The sequence below is a fragment of the Macrobrachium rosenbergii genome, chromosome 56 (assembly GCF_040412425.1).
Source record: "Macrobrachium rosenbergii isolate ZJJX-2024 chromosome 56, ASM4041242v1, whole genome shotgun sequence".
Lineage (NCBI taxonomy): Eukaryota > Metazoa > Arthropoda > Malacostraca > Decapoda > Palaemonidae > Macrobrachium > Macrobrachium rosenbergii.
In genome coordinates, this window is record NC_089796.1 from 45,331,125 (window position 1) to 45,354,167 (window position 23,043).

General features: G+C 37.9%; 1 protein-coding gene across 1 annotated transcript in view; it reads left to right on the top strand.

Moving 5' to 3' along the window:
- Positions 1–23,043, top strand: part of LOC136836303 (protein disulfide-isomerase A4-like) — a 142,323-nt gene that overhangs the window by 65,374 nt on the left and 53,906 nt on the right. Inside the window, exons 4-5 of the mRNA XM_067100423.1 lie at positions 8,862–9,019; positions 9,521–9,649. Of these exons, the coding sequence (XP_066956524.1) occupies positions 8,862–9,019; positions 9,521–9,649 (287 nt within the window). The remainder of the gene's footprint in view (positions 1–8,861; positions 9,020–9,520; positions 9,650–23,043) is intronic.

Consider the following 23,043-nt stretch of genomic DNA (forward strand, 5'->3'; position numbering starts at 1 on the left):
AGTGAATAACATGTAGGTAAACAGAAAATAACATGTTGGGCTTTTATCAGGTTTTGACCAATTTTCCTAAATCTTTCCTCAATGTTCTCTCTCCTCAATTCTTTACTTGCAAATGGTAAAAACGCAAGGTAAACTCTGGCTCTAGTTATTCCTTTTCATTTTGCAACAAACTGCGAAGTCTCAAGCACAATATTTCAAGTGGTGAATTTCTGAAAAAAAACCATTGTCTGGGTGCCAGAAATTCTGCCAGTCAGACGCTTCTGGTTGCTCGTTTTACAAATTTTCCCTTGGCTTTTCTCTGGAATTGGCCATATTAGAATCAAGAGCTGTTTACTTTTATCAGTGAAAATTTAGCGCATAAAGAAATTGACTGTTTTGTATGGAATTTGTACAGGTTATACGCAATTCAGCATACAAACGTCTATGATGTGGAATAGGGCTTTCTTGTACCACTTCATTGTTCTAAAGTGCATGCCACGTATCCAATTTGCATATCAGATTTATCTACAAAACATTTTTTTCACGTAGTCCACAATCACATCTGGTTTGTAAATGGTTTCACGTTTTGTTCTGTAGTCCTGTTTCAACAGTGGATATCATTTGCCCAGTGTGAATCCCCGACAACAGATTGAATTCCTTTCGGTCCTTCCATTTCACAAGGAGATGATGAGCTTTCTTTTTGAAAACAGCCTCACCTCGTTTGATACCCTTTGGGAATTTTTGGGCATTCCTTTTCTATTGTGAATTTTCTGACCGTCCCAACCAACCCGGTGTTGTTGTTTTGGAGATATTTTACTGTTAGCCCGGGCTGGTGTAGTAGTTATCAGTATACAGGATATGGCCTGCATTCCAATAAAGGGATCCATTAGCGTCTTCACAATGGCCCCTGAATGCCCCAAGGGATCATTAGCTGGGATGTCTCATCTGTCCCTGTATAAATGACAATGTCAAGAACATATCCCGTTTACAGTCAAAAAATAACATATATTTTTATCCCAAAACGATGTCTTTTTGTTCTTATGTATTGCTTGAATATCAGTCTACCCTTGAATAACACTAAACTTTCATCCACAACAAGTTTTTTTGGAAGGGATAAAAATATTTTTGAATCTTTCCCTTACCATTTCCAAGACATCTCTTATTTTCCACAGTCTATCATTACTATTTCTATCCTCATCTCATTGTTCAGAAATGCAAGAACCGATATATATCCTGATATCTGTCACGTGGCATGAATTTTTTTCCATATATCGCGTATATATGTATGCATCTGTTGCCCAGTAATCCCTCATACGATTTTTCGATGTATGAGGCATTAGTAACGTGACAAAGCCAGGAACACTATCATTTCTTGGAGACAAACATCCACCCATTTCTTCATCTTCGATGTACCAGGAGGCCTGTCACGTGTGAGGAGCGAGTGATACCGATTGGTTTCATCGACCATGACTTGCACTATATCATCGTCGATGAATTTCCGAAAATAATCGGATTCTTCACTCATATTAGGGTCGAGGTCAAAATCTAGCGTTCACTCCTGCTGAACCACCAAAAACATAATCATGAGGAACGAAATTACGCCCATCAGTCCACCCATCATCTTCTGCCAAAAGCCGATAGCCGACCCATGTGTTCGAACACCACGAAATGATCGAAAAACGCCCTTCCCCGATGAACTGTGAGAGGAAGAGGATCCCACCTCATTTTCCCCCGTTGCCTGCGGCGTCGGCGAATGGACCCTCTGCCTCGAGAATGTCTTCTTCATCATCAATTATTTCAGCTTGATAAGCATCACTATCATCACTACTACTATCAGTTTCTTGCTGACGATATGTAGGATCATTCAGTTCCTCATCACCACTTTCATCAGCCCATAGAAAAATCAAGCCTTTAACGAGAACGAAATGATTCAAAATCAGACTCGCTAAAAAACCCATAGCTATCACTATCGTGGAATTCTTCCAACAATTTCAAAGTTTCACTGATTTATTTTGGTCGTTGGGACCTCTTTTTACTACTAATTTTTTCTTACTAGTAGAAGGATCACTGACAAAAGTATCACTATCATCCGAGATCGTTTTAGAATCTGTTATATACCAAGACCATGAAGTACTTGGTTGGGGGTCAGAAGAAAATGATCCGCGACCCTCCATGGCCAATGCTTGGGACTACTGATCGCTCTCATTCAGCTCTCAGAGGTGGTGTCCAATGGTGATCTATGGGTTGCCAATTTGTCAAAAATACTCTAGAGGTGTCTTCAGCAGAAAAATTGCGCCAAAATTCCATTCAAAACATTTGGCGGCGATTGAAATTTTTCAGGAAAGATACCCGGACTCCGCCACAGAGTTAATTTAAATCTTTTGGAAAGAGGGCCCGAACTGTTGGGGTTAATAGTGCTCAAAACTATACCAGGAAAACTAAGGAAAGCACATAGGACATTAATTCACCACGCACCAGCATTGATAATGCAGCGTCTATTCAATGCGCTACCAGCTCATCTGAGAAACATATCAGGAGTGAGTTTAGATATGTTTAAGAATAAGCTCGACAAATATCTAAGATGCATCCCAGACCATCCAAGACTGGAAGATGCAAAATATACCGGAAGATGCATTAGCAATTCTCTGGTAGACATCAGAGGTCCCTCACACTGAGGGACCTGGGGCAACCGGAACGAACTGTAAGGTCTGTAAGGTGCCCTTGCAACGGCACAGAGAGTAGGCAAGCATCATGGCCTTTTCTTCAATGTTAAGTACTTGAGGGGATGGGGATTTGTTACCCTCGAGTTTGCCCCAGAATTTGTAGCAAAGACTCAGAATCCGTCAGTCCCTGGCTCCAGATTTGAGTCCTTTTGATACCCTCCCTAGAGGACTTTGTTGGTGATCAAGACGAGATGCTACTTTGTCCAGTTAGGGTGCTGCAGTACCTCCTTAAGAGGACTCAGCATCTCGGGTCAGAGTGTTGACGACTTTTCGTTAGTACTGGTTCCACCAAGAAAAAGGTGTCCAAGAACACAATTTCTGGCTTCGTGAGATGATCAAGTGGGCGTACTCTTCGTCTGACAAAGTAGATGGGAGTACAGTACAATCTGGGTTAGAGCTCATGAGGTTAGGGGCATTGACTTGTCCCTCGCACTTCGGAAGAACCTGTCTGCTCTACAGGTATTATGACTTGGGGTGTGGTCCCGCCAGACCACATTCACGTCTTTTCACCCTCGGGACGTTGCCCACAGGTCTTTGGACATGGTTTTCTTGGGTCAGGTGGTGGCTGCTCAAGTTATTTAGCTCACCCGGCTCCCGTAGAGGGACAGGCAGCATCTCACCTAAGATGAATGGTAAGCTAAAGAGAATGTGTGAGAGTGACTGGTTTCCTCCCTGTTCTCTTTTACCTTTCTCTCTCATAGGGCTGAGAGGCAGGTAGCAAGCTGTCACATGCCGGACGGGCGTGTCATGCTTGAGAGTCTAGGTAACAGACTACCCTGTGTTCCATCTTTTGTGGATTGTTAGATTCAGGTCCCCCCTTCTCTCTCTAGCAAGGGGGGAGAGGGGTTGACAAACAAACCTATTGGTTTTTTATTAGCACTTTTATTGTCTCTGGCACTCTGGGTTCATCCAAGCCTTTTTTTAAATAAAAATGCAAACTGATAAATTCCCCACCCAGAAGTATTTGTGTTGGAACAAATAGCAAATTTTAAAGTAGTTTGTATTTTTGTAACATATAAACCTGAAGGTCTTGATACTTCTGGCCCACCTCAGCCACTCCTCATTCTGGAACCTGGGCCATAAGGCAAAGTGAAGTGCAGGTTGATGAGTGGGTGGGGCTTCCCCCTATCATCGGTAGTTAACAATCTTGTTTGAAAGTTAAATGCCATTCCAGATTGCGTTCGCAGGCTAAATCTTATGTAAAGACCTTCGGGTTTGTGTGCAATTTTTTCCTCAGTTTTATTGTGTAAATGTTGTTAGAGAATATATATGGTACAGTATGCATGTTGGTAATTTTGTCTTAGTAGCTAATACAGGAACTTGGTATCTCCTAGTGATTTTATGTGAATTAGTCCTGTCCCAACGCCAGTTTCACTACATTTACCACAAATTTTACTGTATTAGTCTCAAGTGGTCATTTTCTTGGTAGGGTGCTGGTTTTGCTCTTAGATTTTAATCACTAGGTTTTTCTGTGTGTGCAACAAAGTGCTACTATACTCTTTTTTTTACCAAATACTTTAGAATTAAATTGCATTTATTTCTTGATTTTTCTGATATAACATTTGACAGCATGAGATACTGGTGTTTAAAACCTTATGATTCCTGAACCTGAGGATTACTTAGTTTTGAGTGTGGTAAATTGGTCTAATATATTGCATTGTATTAGAATTAACATATTTTGACTGTTATTGTATAACTGATTTTGATAATGGCTTTGAAACTTAATGTTGTGCAATTTGTACACATACAAAAGTGTATCATTAAGTAGTTTCAATCACTGATGTACGTTGATATGGATATACATTCAGCACAGTCTGGTTCATTCATTGAAGCTTGATAGTAAGGTAGTTATTTAATGTAGAGTGAGTGGCTAAAAGTGTTACCCACTCACTTGGCTGTAGGCACCAAATTTTTCTTCAGCAGTACTCCTGTGAAGATTTCTGCACTAATGTACTGTACATATATTCATCACTGTGGATGTTTAAGTATCTAGAGGACTCAAGGAGATAAAAGGCTGCCCTGCACAAGATTGCCTTTGAAGCCTTGTATGGATGCAGTTTCCTTTGAAAAGGGATGGTGATCCTTGTGGTCATTTGTGGGAACAGGTGACAGTGGCAGGAGCACTCGGCCCATTTCATGGTTACCTGCTCATCTCCCAGGAAAGCCCCTCTCCCCATAGGAAGGTAGTGCCATCAGTGCACCTCATGCGGTGCACTTTAGGCACTACTTAATGTTCTTTGCAGCGTTCCTTTAGCCCCAAGCTGCAACCCCTTTCATTCCTTTTACTGTACCTAAGTTCATATTCTCTTTCTTCTGTCTTACTTTCCATCCTCTCTTAACAGTTGATTCATAGTGCAACTGTTAGGTTTTCCTCCTGTTACACCTTTCAAACCTTTTTACTGTTAATATCGGTTTCAGTGCTGAACGACTTCATAGGTCCCAGCACTTGGCCTTTGGTTTAAATTTATATTTCATTCTATTCCAGGAAAGGGGGGACTGACTTGACTTTTTGTGTGTCAACAGTGCTTCTGGAAGTACTGAAGAAGGACCCTTTGCAGTCCGTGACTATCAAACTTCCTGGTTCCTTGGAACACTAGAATATATCCAGGGGCATGCTTGCAACTTAAGTCTCCTAGTCTGAGTACTGGTACACCCACACCTTACATCCACTGTGTCGCATAAGGACCATTTCCCCTTGTTTGGTACCAGTCCTGAACATCCTCAGTCGGGTTTTGTTTGACAGACACAGTAGCACATGTGCCTTTGCTTTTGGACTGAGCAACAGTTCCAGGTGGATTGGCATTTTAACTATCTAGGGCTGAGGGCCAAGGATTGTTTGGTGCCTGGTCCACTCTCTTATCTTTCAGCCATGGGTTGTTATCCAATACTGTCCTTACAGGACATTCAACTCCATAATTCTTTGAGCAATCACTGGGTCTGTTTGAAGTTTGCCTTTCTTCCAGTGAGATATATGATCCTTCTTGGTCTGTTGGGATCCAGTATGGCTCATTAACAGGAGTGCAATGGTCTTGGGAGTGACAAGGCTCTTCCTTAGCTCTTGATGCCATCGACAGAGCAGACCTTAGGGTTCTCTCAAGAAACAACCCTGTTGTTCTGCCTGCCCTGCTGTCCTAACCCCAGCAGTTTTTCCTAGCCCCTTATCTACTTATTGATCCAAGCTCTTTCGCCCACCTACTGACACTATAGTGGACGTACTATGCTCCTGAGGGCACTGACACCTGCTGCCTGCATGTGGACTTGAAATTTTGCAGGCTGACGAACCTCCCCTTGGGGAGGCATCAAACCAGGGGGATCTCTTTCTCTGCCAATGAAGCAGGATCCATGGATTTTGTTGCTTTGGCTTCCTCCTAAGCTTCAATTTGGTTAGACCAGACTGTTTACATGATGGAAGTTTTCACTTTAGTGGTGTTCCTTCTTTCATTCAAAATTACTGCAAAGTTTTGGAGGTTGTTAGCATTAGGAGAAGTATCTTAACCTTCCTTTCACACCAGTGTGTAAGCATTTTGGTGAACCTGGTCTTGAGAAAATGACTGATAGTTGTCTCTCCCTCTCTCTAGAATGGGTCAGTGTTGGGATCCTCTGTACTAGTGCTGGAAAGCATGATCGAGGTTGTGTTTGAAAAAAACCCATATTGAAACTTATGACACTGATTAACAATGTATTTTCCGGTGAACCATTTAGGTTTTGAAGAGGACTGCAGCCATGCCTTCAGAGGCAGCTGCATTGTCAACACTGAATCATAATCTATCCCAACAATTTTCTTAATGTAGGAAAGACTAGGAGCCTTCCTGGCCCTCTTGGCTTACTTTCAGGCCTTTGACAGGAAGACAGGTTAAGGAAAAAGGGAGTTAGATGCTGAGGCTAGCTTTCCTGCCATGGGTATGAGGCCAGAGCCCTTGGTAGCCTTATATCCTTCACTCCCAGCTTGTTCTTCAAAATCATTCTTATCTCATGCTTTGTTGACAGAGGTAAGGACATTTCTGGAGAAGGAAGCTCTGGAAGTTGCTGATGACTGCCATCCAAGATTTTAAGTTTGGGAAGGTGGAAAAATTAACAGAGGACTGGGGACAAATCATTGTTGTCTGTCTTTCTTCAGAATCAGTTGAGAATGGAACCACATGGTCTGTGTTGGATTCCATCAGTGTGTGGACAAATTTATACTTCTTGTAAACCTGACATATATTTCCAGATACAGGCAGTCCCCGGTTATCAGCGAGGGTTCCATTCTGATGGTGTGACGGTAACCAAAAATCAGTGATTTTCAGGGCTTATCAGCACTGTAAAGTGCCAAAAATCGCCAATTTTTGGATATCGGCACCTCTGTTAGTTTTGTGTCGGCATCAGCACCCAATTATCAGCGCCTCTGTTAGGTATGTATCGGTGTGAATACCCAATTATTGGCGCCAATAACCAGATATCGGCGATTTTTGGCGCCAAAATTACCAATTTTTGTTGCTAGACAAGCACCATAAAACCAGATCGCTGATAACCGAGCCCACCAATAACTGGGGACTGCCTGTACTCATATATGAGGACTCAGGAAATACCTCAACTTCATGTGCAGCAGGATAGTCTTAACTGTTATAAGATTGAGAGCTTTGTACTTTAACTGTTATAAGATTGAGAGCTTTGGACTTTTGACTGCCCCACAGGTGTTCATGTGATTGTCCACCATGATGTTTGTCTGAACCCCTTTGCATGAGATATGCCTTCATTACCTTGATGGTTGGTTGATTTTGGCTTCCTTGCTCGCTTTGTTGTGAAATGGGTCTCACCATAAGCTGGGTAAAGCCACATCTTTGGCCCAAGCAGCAGATGAAGAATTGTGGAACACTGGATGATTTGGTAGAGAATTCTCCACTGCAGATGCCCTGATCAGCAAGTGTCAGTGCAGTTCTGAAGCAGCGCTGCTTCAGGCACAGGCAACCTACAAGAGCCCATGAAGTTAGGGGCATTGCCCATCCCTGCATTCAAGGGGTAATGATTGGCATTGCCAGATTACCTTTATCCTGCTGTTCATAAGAGACATTGCTGATAAGTCCTGGATGCCTCCGTAGGACCTGTAGTGATTGTTCAACAAGTGTAGCTGACTGAGCTCTGTTGGACACAAACGCATCTTGCCTAGGGTTCGCAGAAGGCTTAAGATCTGAGAGAATGCTCTCTCTCTCTCTCTCTCTCTCTCTCTCTCTCTCTCTCTCTCTCTCTCTCTCTCTCTCTCTCTCTCTCTCTCTCTCTCTCTCTCTCTCTCTCTCTCTCTCTCTCTCTCTCTCTCTCTCTCTCTCTCTCTCTCTCTGCACACACACAGATGCATGTGAGTTGCAATAAAATATCCATTCATGGAATTACATCATTGGATGTGACTCCCTCTGCGCCTCTTTTAATAAAGTGGGTAGGGGATGGTTAGAGCATTAGTATTTTTCGGTCTTAATTGTTACAATATTGGTTCCTTTTGAGCTGGCTTTCCCATTGCTATATAGCAAAGAGATATAGAGTCCCCTTTCTTAGTGTAAGGTTCTCACAAAGCCAAAACCTAATGCAGGGCCCTATTAGCCATATCATCACATGTGCTGAACTGTACAGGGGATTACAGATGTCATCCTTTCCCTGCTCACATACATGACCATGAAGGTGGACATTCTGGGTGGCAAGAACACTGGTCATGTTCCTGGGATGATGTTCCTCATCCAAAGAGTGTGCCCATGTAAAAGGCAAAGGTTTAAATTCTCGTAAGAACAAATCACAATTTATTTTTTTAAATATCAGACCAAACTTTCATGAATCATTAGATAAAGAATTTTTAAAATATAAATTGCATTTTTACCTAAACTTGCAGTCTTGAAGTCCACAGCCCTACCTTTAACAACCAAACTAGCTTGTGCTGAAAGGTATATTCATGTAAAACACTGCATATCTAAGAAAAATGAAAGACTGCATATCTAAGAAAAATGCCATTTCATCATAAGTTGAAGCATTTTTGCAAATGTACATATGCTGCAAGCATTGTATGTATGTAATATTAGAAAAACTTCCAAGCGAATAATAAATTTTAACATGCCTCTCATTAGTGAAAATTTGTTATTGACTTCCTATTTTAGACATGATTTTTAGTTAGCTTGACACCATTTTCTTTTTTTGCAGCAATTGTGGAGTATATGCGCATGCATTCAGATCCCAACTATAAGCCTCCACCATCTGCAGTTTTGGTTTTGACCTCTACTAACTTTACTAAAACTATAAAATCTAATAATCTTATGTTAGTAGAGTTTTATGCTCCCTGGTGCCGACATTGCAAAGCTGTAAGTAAGATTTTGTTAAATGTTGGGTGTTGAAATTAATTCAGTGCTTAATATTTAAGGTATTGATAGTAAGTTAGGGAATTCTTGTCAGTACTTTTGTTTGACTTATGCTGATATTCCAGATGAAAGTACTGTAATTTTTTCAACTTGTATTATATTTGCTTAAATGTGGTCATTATCATGTATTGACCCTCAGCATAAGTTTTTTCTTGTATATAATTGAATAACTTCACCATGGCAGTCTGAAGTATTTGATACAATAAATCTTTCTAGAATGTGAGTCACTGATTTTGCAAATTAGGTGCCATTTCTGTTTCTTTAAATAGAGAAAATCATTGATATAACCAACCCTGTGATTTCTTATTTCTAGCAACCAGTTGAAGAATGTTTTTTCTTGTTTTGTATATCTGATGTTGCAGTTAAAATAACCACCAGAGTCAGATAAAGGAGAAATTTATGCTGCATTATGTGCTAAATATTGCTTATTTTCTTCAATTTCAGTTGGAGCCTGAGTTTGAAGGAGCTGCTCGAAGTCTTCTGTCTTACAACATCCCTCTAGCCAAAGTTGATGGTCCAGAAGAGAAATCTTTGGCTGATGAATATAGTGTACAAGGCTACCCAACACTGATTGTTAGTATAAATGTAGTATTTTAACTAGTTGATTATGTCCAGTGTGTGTAATGATGAGCTGGAAGAGTGAAGATTGTTGGGTATACTGTAAGATTCAAGGAGAAAATTGTTTTTTTCTTGACCCCTAAATGGGGTTCCTATCTTTGATGAGTCTCCTCCAGCTGCTTCTATCTTGTGTCTTTCCATCACTTGAGCAGCTCCTTTCAAAACTGGATTTAGCATATGTTTTAAGGACAGATACACTTTCTGACTCCAACCCTCCCTATTTATCCAGGCTTGGGAAAGATTAAAAGCTTAATCATAGCTAAAAAACAGGTTTTGATGTAAGAGAAACCTATTTTTGGTAGTCGCTGTAGAGTCCTCGAGGAGTTGGCCCCCATGGTGTGCCAGCACTCCATCGGTGACTAGACTAGTATCAAAGAAATATCTTTTAGCCCGGTCTTGTAGCCGGGTATTGTGTTGTAATGAAAACGCTATGACACGTGATAGAGTATAATGGGGCTCAAAGATAAGAGGGCATTTTCCCTTATCTTCAGTGAAGCTGAACCCAGTTTTTCCTACGTCAAAAACGGTAAGAAGTGACTATTGCTCATGTGTGTCTGCCATCTTGTTTATGACTGGGGCAGATAAAAGACCAGCCTCCATTACTCTCTGCTGGTCAATGTAGGATGATCCCTTTCCCAAATCCCATGCCTTTTCGTCAGGGAAATGGGAGGGTTTTGAGGACTCGACAACGACTACCAAAAATAGGTTTTTATATATGTAACTTACCCAGTAATTACGTAGCCAAGAGTTTCTACTTGAACGACAGTTAGAATTCTGAATTCTGCGGTAGTGAATCTTTTGTTTTGTGTAGGTAACTATGCCCGCCCACTTTCGGGGTATGAAAGAGGAACAGCATCGCCAACAGGACAGTTTGTTTCTGCAGCCTGTAGCATCAACACCTGGTGTTGTTATAGCAGTTTAGAGTTTTTTGGATTCGTAATTTTCTTGCTTGGTGAAGTATTTTTGTAGCCTTTTTGGCATTTTTTTCACATTGACTTTCACGATTTTGACCTTTTCAACTAGTTAGGATATGTCCGACACTAGTAGTCCTAGTTTCCGGTATTGCAGCAAAGGCTGCAATACCCGGATGACAAAATTGACTTACGGTTCTCACACCTTGTGCTCCAGTTGTAGAGGACAAGTTTGCTCTATTAATTTGACTTGTGATGAATGCAAGGGTTTGGGAGAACAAAAATGGAAGACTTTAAATTCTCATTTAGCTAAGCTAGAAAGAGATAGGAAGAGGAAACCAGCTGCTAAAACCAGCGGGAAATTAGCTAGTCAGGCTGTGATTCCTAGGTTGGATAAGGCTGACATATCTGTTAATTCTCCAACTGTTAACCCCTTCCCCACCTGCATCAATTAATTCTCTTGAACCACCTACTCCTTCTTCTGGCTCTATCACTTACGAACCCGATCGCTTTGCCAGCCTCGAGAATAAGTTTGAGCAACGTTTAAATCTGGTAGTGAGTACAGTGGCCCAGTTGTGGGCATCAGTGTGTGTCCTAATGGACAAGTTTGAAACAGTACTGAAGGTGAAAAGTCGGTGGAGGTGGCAGCTGCTTCCCCCGCTGATTCTCCTAGGCGTCGGTCCCTGCCATACTCCCTGCTACCTGGGAGGAGGCATACCTGTAGCCCAAGGGAGGTCAGTGGTGCCTGCCCATGGGCAATCGTCCCCTCAGTCCAGCCTGTTGCATCCTAGGTTGCAACTAGAGACAGCCACTGGAAAGGCGTCTTGGAAGCGCATCGGCTTTCGTAAAGTTCTGACGAGTCCTCGCCTCGTAAGAGCTGTCTTCGGCGCTTTCCCGATGAATCTTGCCTGCTTAAGAGATGTTTCTCGGGTAAAGATCAGTCTCTGCATCTCCCTTACAAGAGAATGAGGGAGCCTTCCCTCAGCCCTTGACCTTCGTGTGGCAAGTGGGGCAGTCTGGAGCATTTCTCCTCTCCCCCTCAATTTGGGACCACCTTTGCGTGGTGAGGAGGCTCTTGAACCCCACGAACCTGTTCTCAGGTTTGAGTCCAAGAGTCCCATATACCATTCTGTATTTCTGAATTAATTTTTGCGGAATTTTCTGCTTTTGCTAAAATTTATTGGACCTGATAAACAGGAAAAGATATCATAACTGGGATTGGGTTTATATCTGAAGCTAAATAGTGGGAACTATTGGTAGGACCATCAACTGCCCTATAATCTTCGGACCTGAGAGATATCAGGCGGAATTATTCTTTAAGGCTGGACCACAGATTCCAAGGGGGTCTGGTTGTAGGAATAGGACTCTCAGCATTCTGTCTGGTTTGCCCATGATGTGATTAGGGTGGAGACGATTGTATTCTTGTAATACTTTCAATCTTAGCAAGCAGGTTTGGCTTACACTTTGGCCACTCTAATCATGCTGTGTCATCCCGTATGGGGTAGGGTAGGGATGCGGGCATTTGGGAGTCTGTTCTCACTTGTGCCATTGGGGGAGGAATAGACTCCATGAAAGGCTGATGGTACCATTTTAAGGTTTTCAGGTTTATCTATTTTTTTTTCTTAACTTCAATCTTTATGCGTAGTGGTTTTAAAGATTTAAGTGCCTCTGGGCCCTTTGATGGTAGCGACTTTGCACAGTTGACAACCGCTGGAACCTCCTCTGACAACCTCTCTCTGGAAAAATCAGAAAAAAATACTATTGTAATTATGCTGGAGCCCAATGCTCCAATGAAAAGCAAACCAAAAAAAAAAGCAAATATCTTGACCCAACCTTGACTCACTTTGACTCCCTCTTTGGAAGTGGAAGTTGGTCAAGATTCCTGACTTTAGAAACAGAAAAAAATTTCGGCATTGAAATGAGAAAACTTCCTGTTGAATTGACATTCAAATACTGAAGTGTCATTCAGACAAATAAAAGAGCAGTTGTTGTTGATAGAAACCTCAACAAAAAATCAATCAGAGAATTACTCAACTATAAACAATATTGATAATTTAAAAGTACATATAAAAAAACATGACAGTATGAACAGGGTACAAGATACCATAGTACTCCCTGATAATAGTGAACCAATAGAAAAGAATATATTGCTGTATTCCCTTAAAAAAAGGTACAACAATGTACAAGGTTGCGAAATATACAACATAGCCAGTAGACGGAGTAATGGAAAAACACTGAGAATAGCAAAGATAAAATTTGAAGGCCATGAACTACCCTTAAAAATTAAAATCTTGGGCCAAAGCAGAGAACTGAGACCGTATGTTCCAAAACCAGTAGAGTGCCAAAACTGTAGTACGTATGGACATACAAGAAAAATTGCTGTATACATCTATGTGTATGTACTGTGGATCTGACAAACATAAGACACAATGGAGGTGTAGTGAACCAAAATGAGTGAACTGTGGACAAAATCACCATGCAAGATCTAAGGAGTATATGTATTATATATACAACACAGAATTAAAACTGCTTCAGGAAAGGACAGGAATGCCTATAAAAGAGGCCAAATTAGAATTAAAAGTTAGAGGAGTGCATGATCCCACTAGGGAACAAATGTTTTCTACTGTAATAAGATCAAACAATGAAACAAAAATGGAAATAGATAAGAGTAACAAAACCCTGATAGATGAATCTCAAAGAAAAATAACCACGTTGCAAAAAGAAACTAATATAGCAAAAAAACAAGAAATGTATACAAATATTTGCTCAAATTCATTTGAGGTATTAAGAGAAATGTAAACACTAGAAGATAATACAGGCACCACAGAAATATTAGAAGATAGTTATGATGAAGTAGAAACTAAAAAAAAAAAAGGCCTTTAGAAAGAACTCCAGCCAAGACCAACAAAAAACCAATTATTATTAGAGATACATCCAATGAAATAAAGGCAGGAGACCTGAAGAAAGAACATAAACCAAAAAATGGTCAGAATATACCTCTGTCTCCTAAAGTAATAATAAAACCAATGGAAACAGATACCCAGAACATCAAAGAAATAGTAGAGGAACAAACCATTGACAAGAGTGATTGTGATAGAAGAGATGAGATTACTCTATCCACAATAATAGGTGCAGCTAGAGTAAATGAAAAAACGACACATGAAAACACATGTGGATGTAATGAATGTTTCATTGAACTGTGCAACAAAAACAGAAGCATAACAAAGGACAGTTTAACAAACACTATACAAAATTTTATAAGATACAGAAATAAACTACTAGTTTAGACACTCACGAAAAGGGCTGTATGTGCATTGGACACCTAATATCTTATAAAGAAAAACAAATAAATATTGCAAATAAAATATTTAAAAAAATGCAAATTGAAGATCCACAAAAAGAAAATAACACTTGAACACAGTTAACATAATATTTTCAATAATTATATTATACAATGGAAGGTAAATGGTCTACAGACCAGATTACATTTGGGAAAAATACAACGATTACTAAGGGAATACAAACCAATGATATGTTTACATGATGTCAACAAAACAATATCAACAATAGGTAAATATACCTTAGTATCTACATCTAGAGAGGAAGTTGGAAATTTAGGTACTGCTATATATGTACAGTACATAACAAAGTATGTTATGACAGAGTGCCTGTAAACTTCACTCATCTGCAAATATCGCGTATTAAAATACAAGTAAAAAATGATAATTATGTAATTTATAATTTATACTACCAACCCAATAAAAACTATGACTTTGACAAACTTACAGGTTTACTTAACAGTGCCAAGGAACTTACATTAATAGTAGGTGATTTTAATGCTCACAACCTGATGTGGGACTATAATTGTACAGACTCAAATAGAGCAGGAAGTAAAATAGAAGAATTCATAGATTCATAAGACTTGTGCTGTATCAATGATAACAAAATCGGCACATATTTTTCTAAAACACATGGAACATTTTCCTCAATTGACTTAACTTGATGTATATCAAACATAGTTGACAGATTGAACTGGAATACAGTTGACGACTTGCATACAAGTGACCATTTCCCAGTATTAATTTCATTATTACAAAATAATCCCACCAAGCATGTCCCTCAATATAACATTTATAAAGCAGATTGGGAGCAATATGAATTCTGCACTAAGAATATCCCACCATTTGAATATTTAAAAGACCGTAATGAAACTAATAAATTTCTTGTTGATTTCATTAAAAATGCTGCTGATAAAGCAATACCAAAGTCAAAACCCCATCCAACAAAACACAAAGTTCCATGGTGGTCCAATAAGTTAACAGAGTTAATAAATATAAAACACTCGATAGGGAGACGATTAGATCATTTGAATAGAAAGGTCAGTAAAATAAATAAAACATTATCGATATTAGAAGGAACTTTACAAAAAATTACTATTATTACTAGAAATTGATACATTAAAACCTTTATACAACAAAATATCTGCAAAATTTAAAAAAGCAATTCAAGGAAGAATAATTTCATGGAGGAAATACGTATCAGATCTCTCTAATAATACCCCCGTACAAAAAATATTGGAAAAATTCAGGAAATGAATAGTACCCATGTTAAACCACCTAGACATGCCATATTAACCCTTAAACGCCTACTGGACATATCATACGTCGACTAAAATTGTCTGTTGGGTGCCAAGTGGACGTACCGTCACGTCGACTACAAAAATTTCAACCTTCGGTCAACTTTGACTCAACCGAAATGGTAAAAAACGCAATTGTAAGCTAAAACTCTTACATTCTAGTAATATTCAATCATGTACCTTCATTTTGCAACAGATTGGAAGTCTCTAGCACAATATTTCGATTTATGGTGAATTTTTTGAAAAAACTTTTTCTTACGCCCGCGTAACTCGCCCGAAAATTTCAGAAATTCTTTATCACGTTGTCGTAATTTTTGCACTGTTCTATATTTTTGCATAAAGTTTCTAAATTAGCCGTTTCATGTACAATACAACAGACAATAACTCATGGTTGTAGCTTTTATCAGTTTTGAAATATTTTTCATATAAATCACGATAACTGCCAAAATTTCAACCTTCGGTCAACTTTGACTCGACTGAAATGGTAAAAAATGCAATTTTAAGCTAAAACTCTTACATTCTAGTAATATTCAATCATTTACCTTCATTTTGCAACCAATTGGAAGTCTCTAGCACAATATTTCGATTTATGGTGAATTTTTAAAAAATTTTTCCTTACATCCGCGCCAGAAATTCTTTCGTCACGTTGTCGTAATGTTTGTACTGTTTTATATTAGTCGTTACATAAAGTTTTATATATGGAAATGTGCGCAATTTCATGTAGAATACAACAGAAAATAACTCATGGTTGTAGCTTTTATCAGTTTTGAAATATTTTCATATAAATCACGATAACTGCCAAAATTTCAAGCTTCGGTCAACTTTAACTCATCCGAAAATGGTCAAAAAATGCAATTATAAGCTAAAACACTTACATTCTAGTAATATTCAATCATGTACCTTCATTTTGCAACAAACATTGGAAGTCTCTAGCACAATATTTTAATTTATGGTGAATTTCTGAAAAAATTTTTCCTTACGTCTGCGGCGTGGTAACTCGGCGAACATCTTTGGAAATTCTTTCGTCATGTTGTAGTAATGTTTGCATCGTTTACATTAGTCATTACATAAACTTTTATATATGAAAATGTGCGCAATTTCATGTAGAATACAACAGAAGATAGCTCATGGTTGTAGCTTTTATCAGTTTTGAAATATTTTCACATAAATCACGATAACTGCCAAAATTTCAACCTTGGTCAACTTTAACTCGACCGAAATGGTAAAAAATGCAATTGTAGCTAAAACTCTTACATTCTAGTAATATTCAATCATTTACCTTCATTTTGCAATAAATTGGAAGTCTCTAGCACAATATTTCGATTTATGGTGAATTTTTAAAAAACATTTTCCTTACGTCTACGCTGGTAACTCGGCTGAACATCTAAAAATTCTTTTCGTCTCGTTGTTGTAATATTTGCACCGTTTTGTATTAGTCGTTACATAACGTTTTATATATGAAAATGCGCAATTTCATGTACAATACAACAGAAAATAACTCATGGTTGTAGCTTTTATCAGTTTTGAAATATTTTCATATAAATCACAATAAATAGAAAAATTCGACTTTCAGTCAACTTTAACTCGACCGAAATGGTCGAAAACTGCAATTGTAAGCTAAAACACTTAACAGTCTAGTAATATTCAATCAATTAGCTTCATTTTTCAACAAACGGAAGTCTCTAGCACAATATTTCGATTTATGGTGAATTTTTGAAAAAAACATTTTTACGTCCGTGCGTTACTTAATTCATGCATCATTTTGTGATAATATTTTCTCTGTGTTGCTTTGATCGTTTTACAATTTTTATATACCAAAATCATCGCAATTTAGTGTACAATACAACTAAAAAAATTAACTCATTAGCTTTAACCGTTTTGCTTACAGCGATTTGTATACAATTATATAAGAGGTTTTTTTTTCGCTGTTATATATTCCAATATTTATATATGATAATGATATTTTTTTCATTTCTGATGGTTGCATACTAAACTTCAGGCAATGACAAAAAAAAAAGGAGCCAAAAATGAACTCTTAATCTTAAAAACTAAGCGTGCTGTGATTTTTGAAAAAACTTTTTTCCGCTTGATTTAACTCACGAATGCTACCCGGCATACGGGAGACGTTTTTTGTAAATAGAGGCTAAGCGTTTAACCCTTTCATATCTGTATAGTTATCACATCACTGAGGGCACATGAGCCCCGATGTGTCTGGGAGCGCGCAACACTGCGAAAAAATAATTATTTCGAAAATTCAGCAAAAATAAAAATTTTATGCCAACAACGTTCATTTTGCTGTCCTTTTTTTCTAAATGTTTATATTTTATGGTGGAATAGTCAGAATAAAGTCCCAGCCCTCTAAATACAAAAAATGTGAGTTAAAAAAAAAAAAAAATCTTTACTTATTTTCATATTTTTTCAGGCTTCCAAAATCTGTGAATGTCAGGTAATTTATTTTTATGAGAAAGCCAACAAAATTCTCTAAATATCGACATATAAAAGAATGGAAACGAATAAGTCAGCTGGTGAAAAATTGATAGAAAAAGGGGAAGAAACAGAGCGCTCTGCCAAAATGGTGAGAATTATCGCTAGAAAACTTTTTTTTTTTTTGAAGAGCCCTATCTCGGTTATTTTTCATAGAAATTAGTAAATATACGAAAATTAGAGGAAAAGTTTAGAATAAAGTGAGAGTCAAGAAAAATGGCTTTGATTAACGGCAACAGTTTCATTTTTGACGTTATAAATTGATCAGTTTTGAAAAAAAGTTACCGTTGTCAACATTATCGTTAGTAGCTCAAAAGCTATAACAGTTAGGCGAATGAATAATTTTTTTATGAGAAAGCCAAAAAAATTTTAAATATTGACATATAAAAAATGGAAAACGAATAAGTCCAGTTGGTGAAAAAATTTATAGAAAAGAGGGCGAGAAACAGAGCGCTCTGCCCGGCCTATTGAGAATTATCGCTAGAAAATTTTTTTTTTGAAGAGCCCTATCTCGGTTATTTTTTCATAGAAATTACTTTGTAAATATACGAAAAAGTAGAGGAAAAGTTGAAGAATAAAGGGAAAGTCAAGAAAAATGGCTTTGTAACGCAACAGTTTCATTTTCGTTATAAATTGATCGAAACAGAAAAAAAAATTTACCGTTGTCAACATTATTAGCTCAAAACTATAACTCGAATGAATTATTTTTTATGAGAAAGCCAAGAAAATTCTCTAAATATCGACATATAAAAAAATGAAAAACGAATAAGTCCAGTTGGTGAAAAATTGATAGAAAAGTGGGTAAAAACAGAGCGCCGCCAGGCATACGGTGAGAATTATCGCTAGACATTTTTTTGAAGAGCCCTACCTCGGATTTTTTTTCATAGAAATTACTTTGTAAATATACAAAAATGTAGATGAATTGAGTCAAGAAAAATGGCTTTGGTAACAGCAACAGTTTCATTTTGACGTTATAAGCTGTTAAAAAACAAAAAAATGTTACCGTTGTCAACATTATCGTTCGTAGCTCAAAAGCTATAACATTTGGGTGAATGATATTTATTTTTATGAGAAAGCCAACAAAATTCTCTAAATATCGATATATATGATAATGAAAAATGAGATTCAGAGCCCTTTAAAATCCAGACGTCTCTTATTTGATGCACTAACAAATTTCCGCTAGTTTTACCGCAAAAAACTTTAAAAAGCATGTTGGAAACTGTTTCGATTGACGTCGCTTTATGTAAACAGCCAACGTGTTTACCCAGCCTCAAAAAATGGTCTCTGACAGAAGTGTGGCCTGCCAGGCCTGCGTGGTGCGATCAGCTGATGTCATTGTGAGAATTTTACTACGCCATGGATTTACAGTAGAGGAACTAAAAATTTTATAGAAAATAGAAACCAAACAGAGTGTTTCCAATAATGTAATCCTACATTTTATTTACGAGAGAGAAACGTGGGTAGGATCAGCTGATTTCATTGTGGGAAATTTACTATGCCAGGGAACATGCTGATCGCAGTATAGGCACTGCTTGCCTATCGATGCCTGAGTTCACGGTCCAAGGTATGCTTTAGCCTATGAAACCCAACTGTCCGAAAATAAAAAAATTTACCCTACCACACGGAAAATGTCGGTAAATTTTTTAAATCAGTCAGACAAGAAGGGGGTAGGGGGTTATTGCGTAATATGGCGTCAATTGGGCAGGAAAGGTTAAGGGTTAAAGGATGGGAAAAGAACACGTGATCCAAAAGAAATAAGTAATAAAATGGGAGAAAATTTAGTGAATGTAAGTAGTGATAAAAATTTAGATGAACACTTCCGCACAAGAAAAAATAAAATAGATTAATATTAATAAATTTTGAAACATAGAAGATATATATTATAATAGAAAATTTAATATGTCAGAGTTGGAATATGCTCTCTCGAACAGCAATAAATCTGCTCCTGGAGGTGACAATATTTGTTTTGAGATGATCTGCCATTTAGCACCTTTGGCAAAGTCATACTTATTAGAGTTTTATAATTATTTATGGCTTCGAAATTTATTTCCAGATGAATGGCTTAAAGCTATAACAATTCCTATCCCTAAACCTGGAAAGGATCCCAGTAACGTAAATAATTACAGACCAATTTCTTTAACAAGCTGCTTATGCAAATTGCTAGAGAAAATGGTAAATGCTAGACTAACATGGCGCATTCGAGAAAATAAAATTTTGACTCCCACTCAGTTTGGGTCACAGTGGAACAGATCTATATTAGATTCTCTCTGTAGCTTAGAAGACCATATACGTAAAGGTTTTGAATGAAAACACATTACCGTAGCTGTCTTTTTTGACATTGAAAAAGCATACGGTACTACATGGAGGTATGCTGTATTAAAAACATTACAAAACAACATCATCCGTGGACATTTACCTAGGTTTATTCAAAACTTTGACAAATCGCAGTTTTCAGGTGAGAATTGATGATGATCTGTCTAGAACATTTCCACTTTAGTGGCACACTGTTTACTTTAGCAATTAATGATATCAGTAATAATCTACCAATTGGCATTAAAAGTAACCTGTATATGGATGATTTTGCCATATATTATTCAGCATCTCGAGTAAAATATGCAAAACGAATAATTAATAAAAGCATAGTAAAAATAGATGAATGGGCCTCATCTGTAGGCTTTAAATTATCGATAGATAAAACTCAAGCAATCATGTTTTATAAAAATGAAAAGTGGAAAAAAGGTGAAGAAAGACTTAAAAATCAGAAACCATAGTACAGTATACCAATTGGCCAAACAGCAAAATTTTTGGCATTAGTATATGATACTCACTTGAACCTTGAAAACCCACATAACGCATGTAAAACCTAAATGTAAATGAGCATTAAATCTAATTAGAAAACTATCGAACACTACTTGGGGAGCTGATAGACATACCCTTACTGTACTGTATAAAGCAACAGTTCTGTCGATCATTAATTATGGAAGCGAAGTATATGGCTCAGCACGGGACGCAGCACTGAAAATGTTAGACCCTGTTCACAATGAAGGCCTTAGAATATGCTCAGGAGCCTTTAGATCATCACCAAAATCATCTTTACAAGTCGAATGTGGTGAATTGCCTCTTGTCTCTCCATAGAGAGCTAGTAACAATGAAAAGTGCTCTAAGATTTCAGACAAGAGCTAGTAACAATGAAAAGTGCTCTAAGATTTCAGACAAGTGATTTTCCAACAAAAAAATTATTTGAATTAAGAGATGTATTTATAAATAACCATCCACCACCTTTCCCAATTAGAGCTAGAAGATTGTTTGAGTCGCTGAATATAAATATACAAGTGCCTTGAATAGTGAAATCACCTCCTCCCTGGACAATGAATAAAATGAGAATTTACACACACCTCAAGTATTTATCAAAAAGTAACTCGTATACACCAGAACACCATAGACAACGTACAATAGAACATATAAGCTGAAAAGGTCCACATTATGTAATATATACAGATCAATCTGAATCAGAACACGGATTGGGATATGCTGCAGTGTCCCAAGACAAAACTTATCAGTTCTCTCTTCCTAATAATGCTTCAGTATTTACAGCAGAATTGTGTGGAATTGCATCAGCCATAAAAATAATTAAAGAAACATCATTCAATAATTTTGTGATTTTTAGTGACTCGAGAAGCACTATAGAAGCTATTCAGAGTTACAAATAAAAAAGTAATATAGTACAGCAAATTAAATTATATCTCCATAACTTATATATAATAATGGAAAAAAATTTAGAAATATATTGGATCCCAGCCCATGTAGGGATCAAAGGAAATGAAGATGCAGACAAAGCAGCCAAAGAAGCAACCCACATGACAAGATCAAATGTGAATATCCCTGTAACTGATTATGTAACACACACAAAAATGGGTATCATAAATAAATGGCAGTATATATGGGATGAAGAAACTGAAAGTAATAAATTGAAACAAATAAAACCTAATGTTAAAAAATGGAGTTCATCATATCAGAGAGAGAGAGAGAGAGGCACGTACAAGTAATTCTAACACATCTCAGAATATGCTATACTCGTCTGACACATGGGCACTTGATGAGTATCCCAAGTGGCCTGGCTCCCGAGTGCTCAGAGAGCAGGGTGATAATAACAGTCAGACATGTGTTATGTGAGTGTCCAAAGTATGACCAACAGCAACTGTCAACTTTTGGGAATAAATCAATAAATGAAATTTTGTCAGAATCTTTTACATTTTCAGTCATTCCGATTTTGTTGTTCATGAGGAACTGTGGTTTGATAGATAAAATATAAAAATAAATAATAAAAACACAAAAACAGCATTTGTTCAATTTAAATTTAAATTTTTTTAAATTATTACTTATTATGAATTTTAATATACTTTTTTAGTGTGGAAGCATGAGTAAATGTATTTATTGTTTGAATATGTTACAGTATGAGAATGTGAACCTATATGGTATTTTATCCTAATCCTTCGGGCCAGCCCTGTAAGAGCTGAAAGTCAGCTCAGTGGTCTGCTTAAACTACATTAATACTACTACTAATGGGCGAACAGCTCCAGATTTCGCGTAAGCGCCCTGTTCCGCCTAAACATCCTGTTTCGGCGGAACGCTTTGATAAGCACCATGAAGCAGACAAGCTCCCTGTAGCGGCCAGGTGCCCTGATGCGGCCAAGCACCCTGAAAAATTAATAGTTACCTGAAACCGCCAGAGTTGCCCTGACGCAGTTGGCACCCTGAGGTGGTCAGGTTTATTTTTTTGTCTGAGCGCCCTGCAGCTTCTGATCTTCCTCTAAAACTATTGAACTCCCTCAAGACTAACGCTCCTGCATAATTAATAATAATAATTCTCCTGCATTGGACTCAGCTCTTGAGCCTTTGCAATGTAAACTGCAGCACAGACAGCTCCTGAATTAGACTCTATTATATCTCCGATCTCTTCTGAAGACGAAAAAGGGGAGCAGGATGTGTCTTTCACACCTTATGCGACACTCCTGAAGTTCCTTATGCAGCAGTTCCCAGGATTTTTCACTCCGGCCTCTCCTTCCTCTCCAACTTCATCTTTCTTGATGAGCAATCAGCCCACGGATTTGACGAGACTTCCTAAGTTGGTTTTCTCATCTTCATCGAAGAAAGCTCTTCGCCAAGTAGAGAACTGGCTTTCCGAAAAGAGGGATCAGGGGAAAGCCTGTTTCAGAGTTCCTCCTATTCTAATTGAATTAATTAATTTAATGTTACTTGTTGTGCACAACAGGAAAAGCTCCTTCCCTGGGAGTAGCTGCCTCCTCCATGGGGAACTT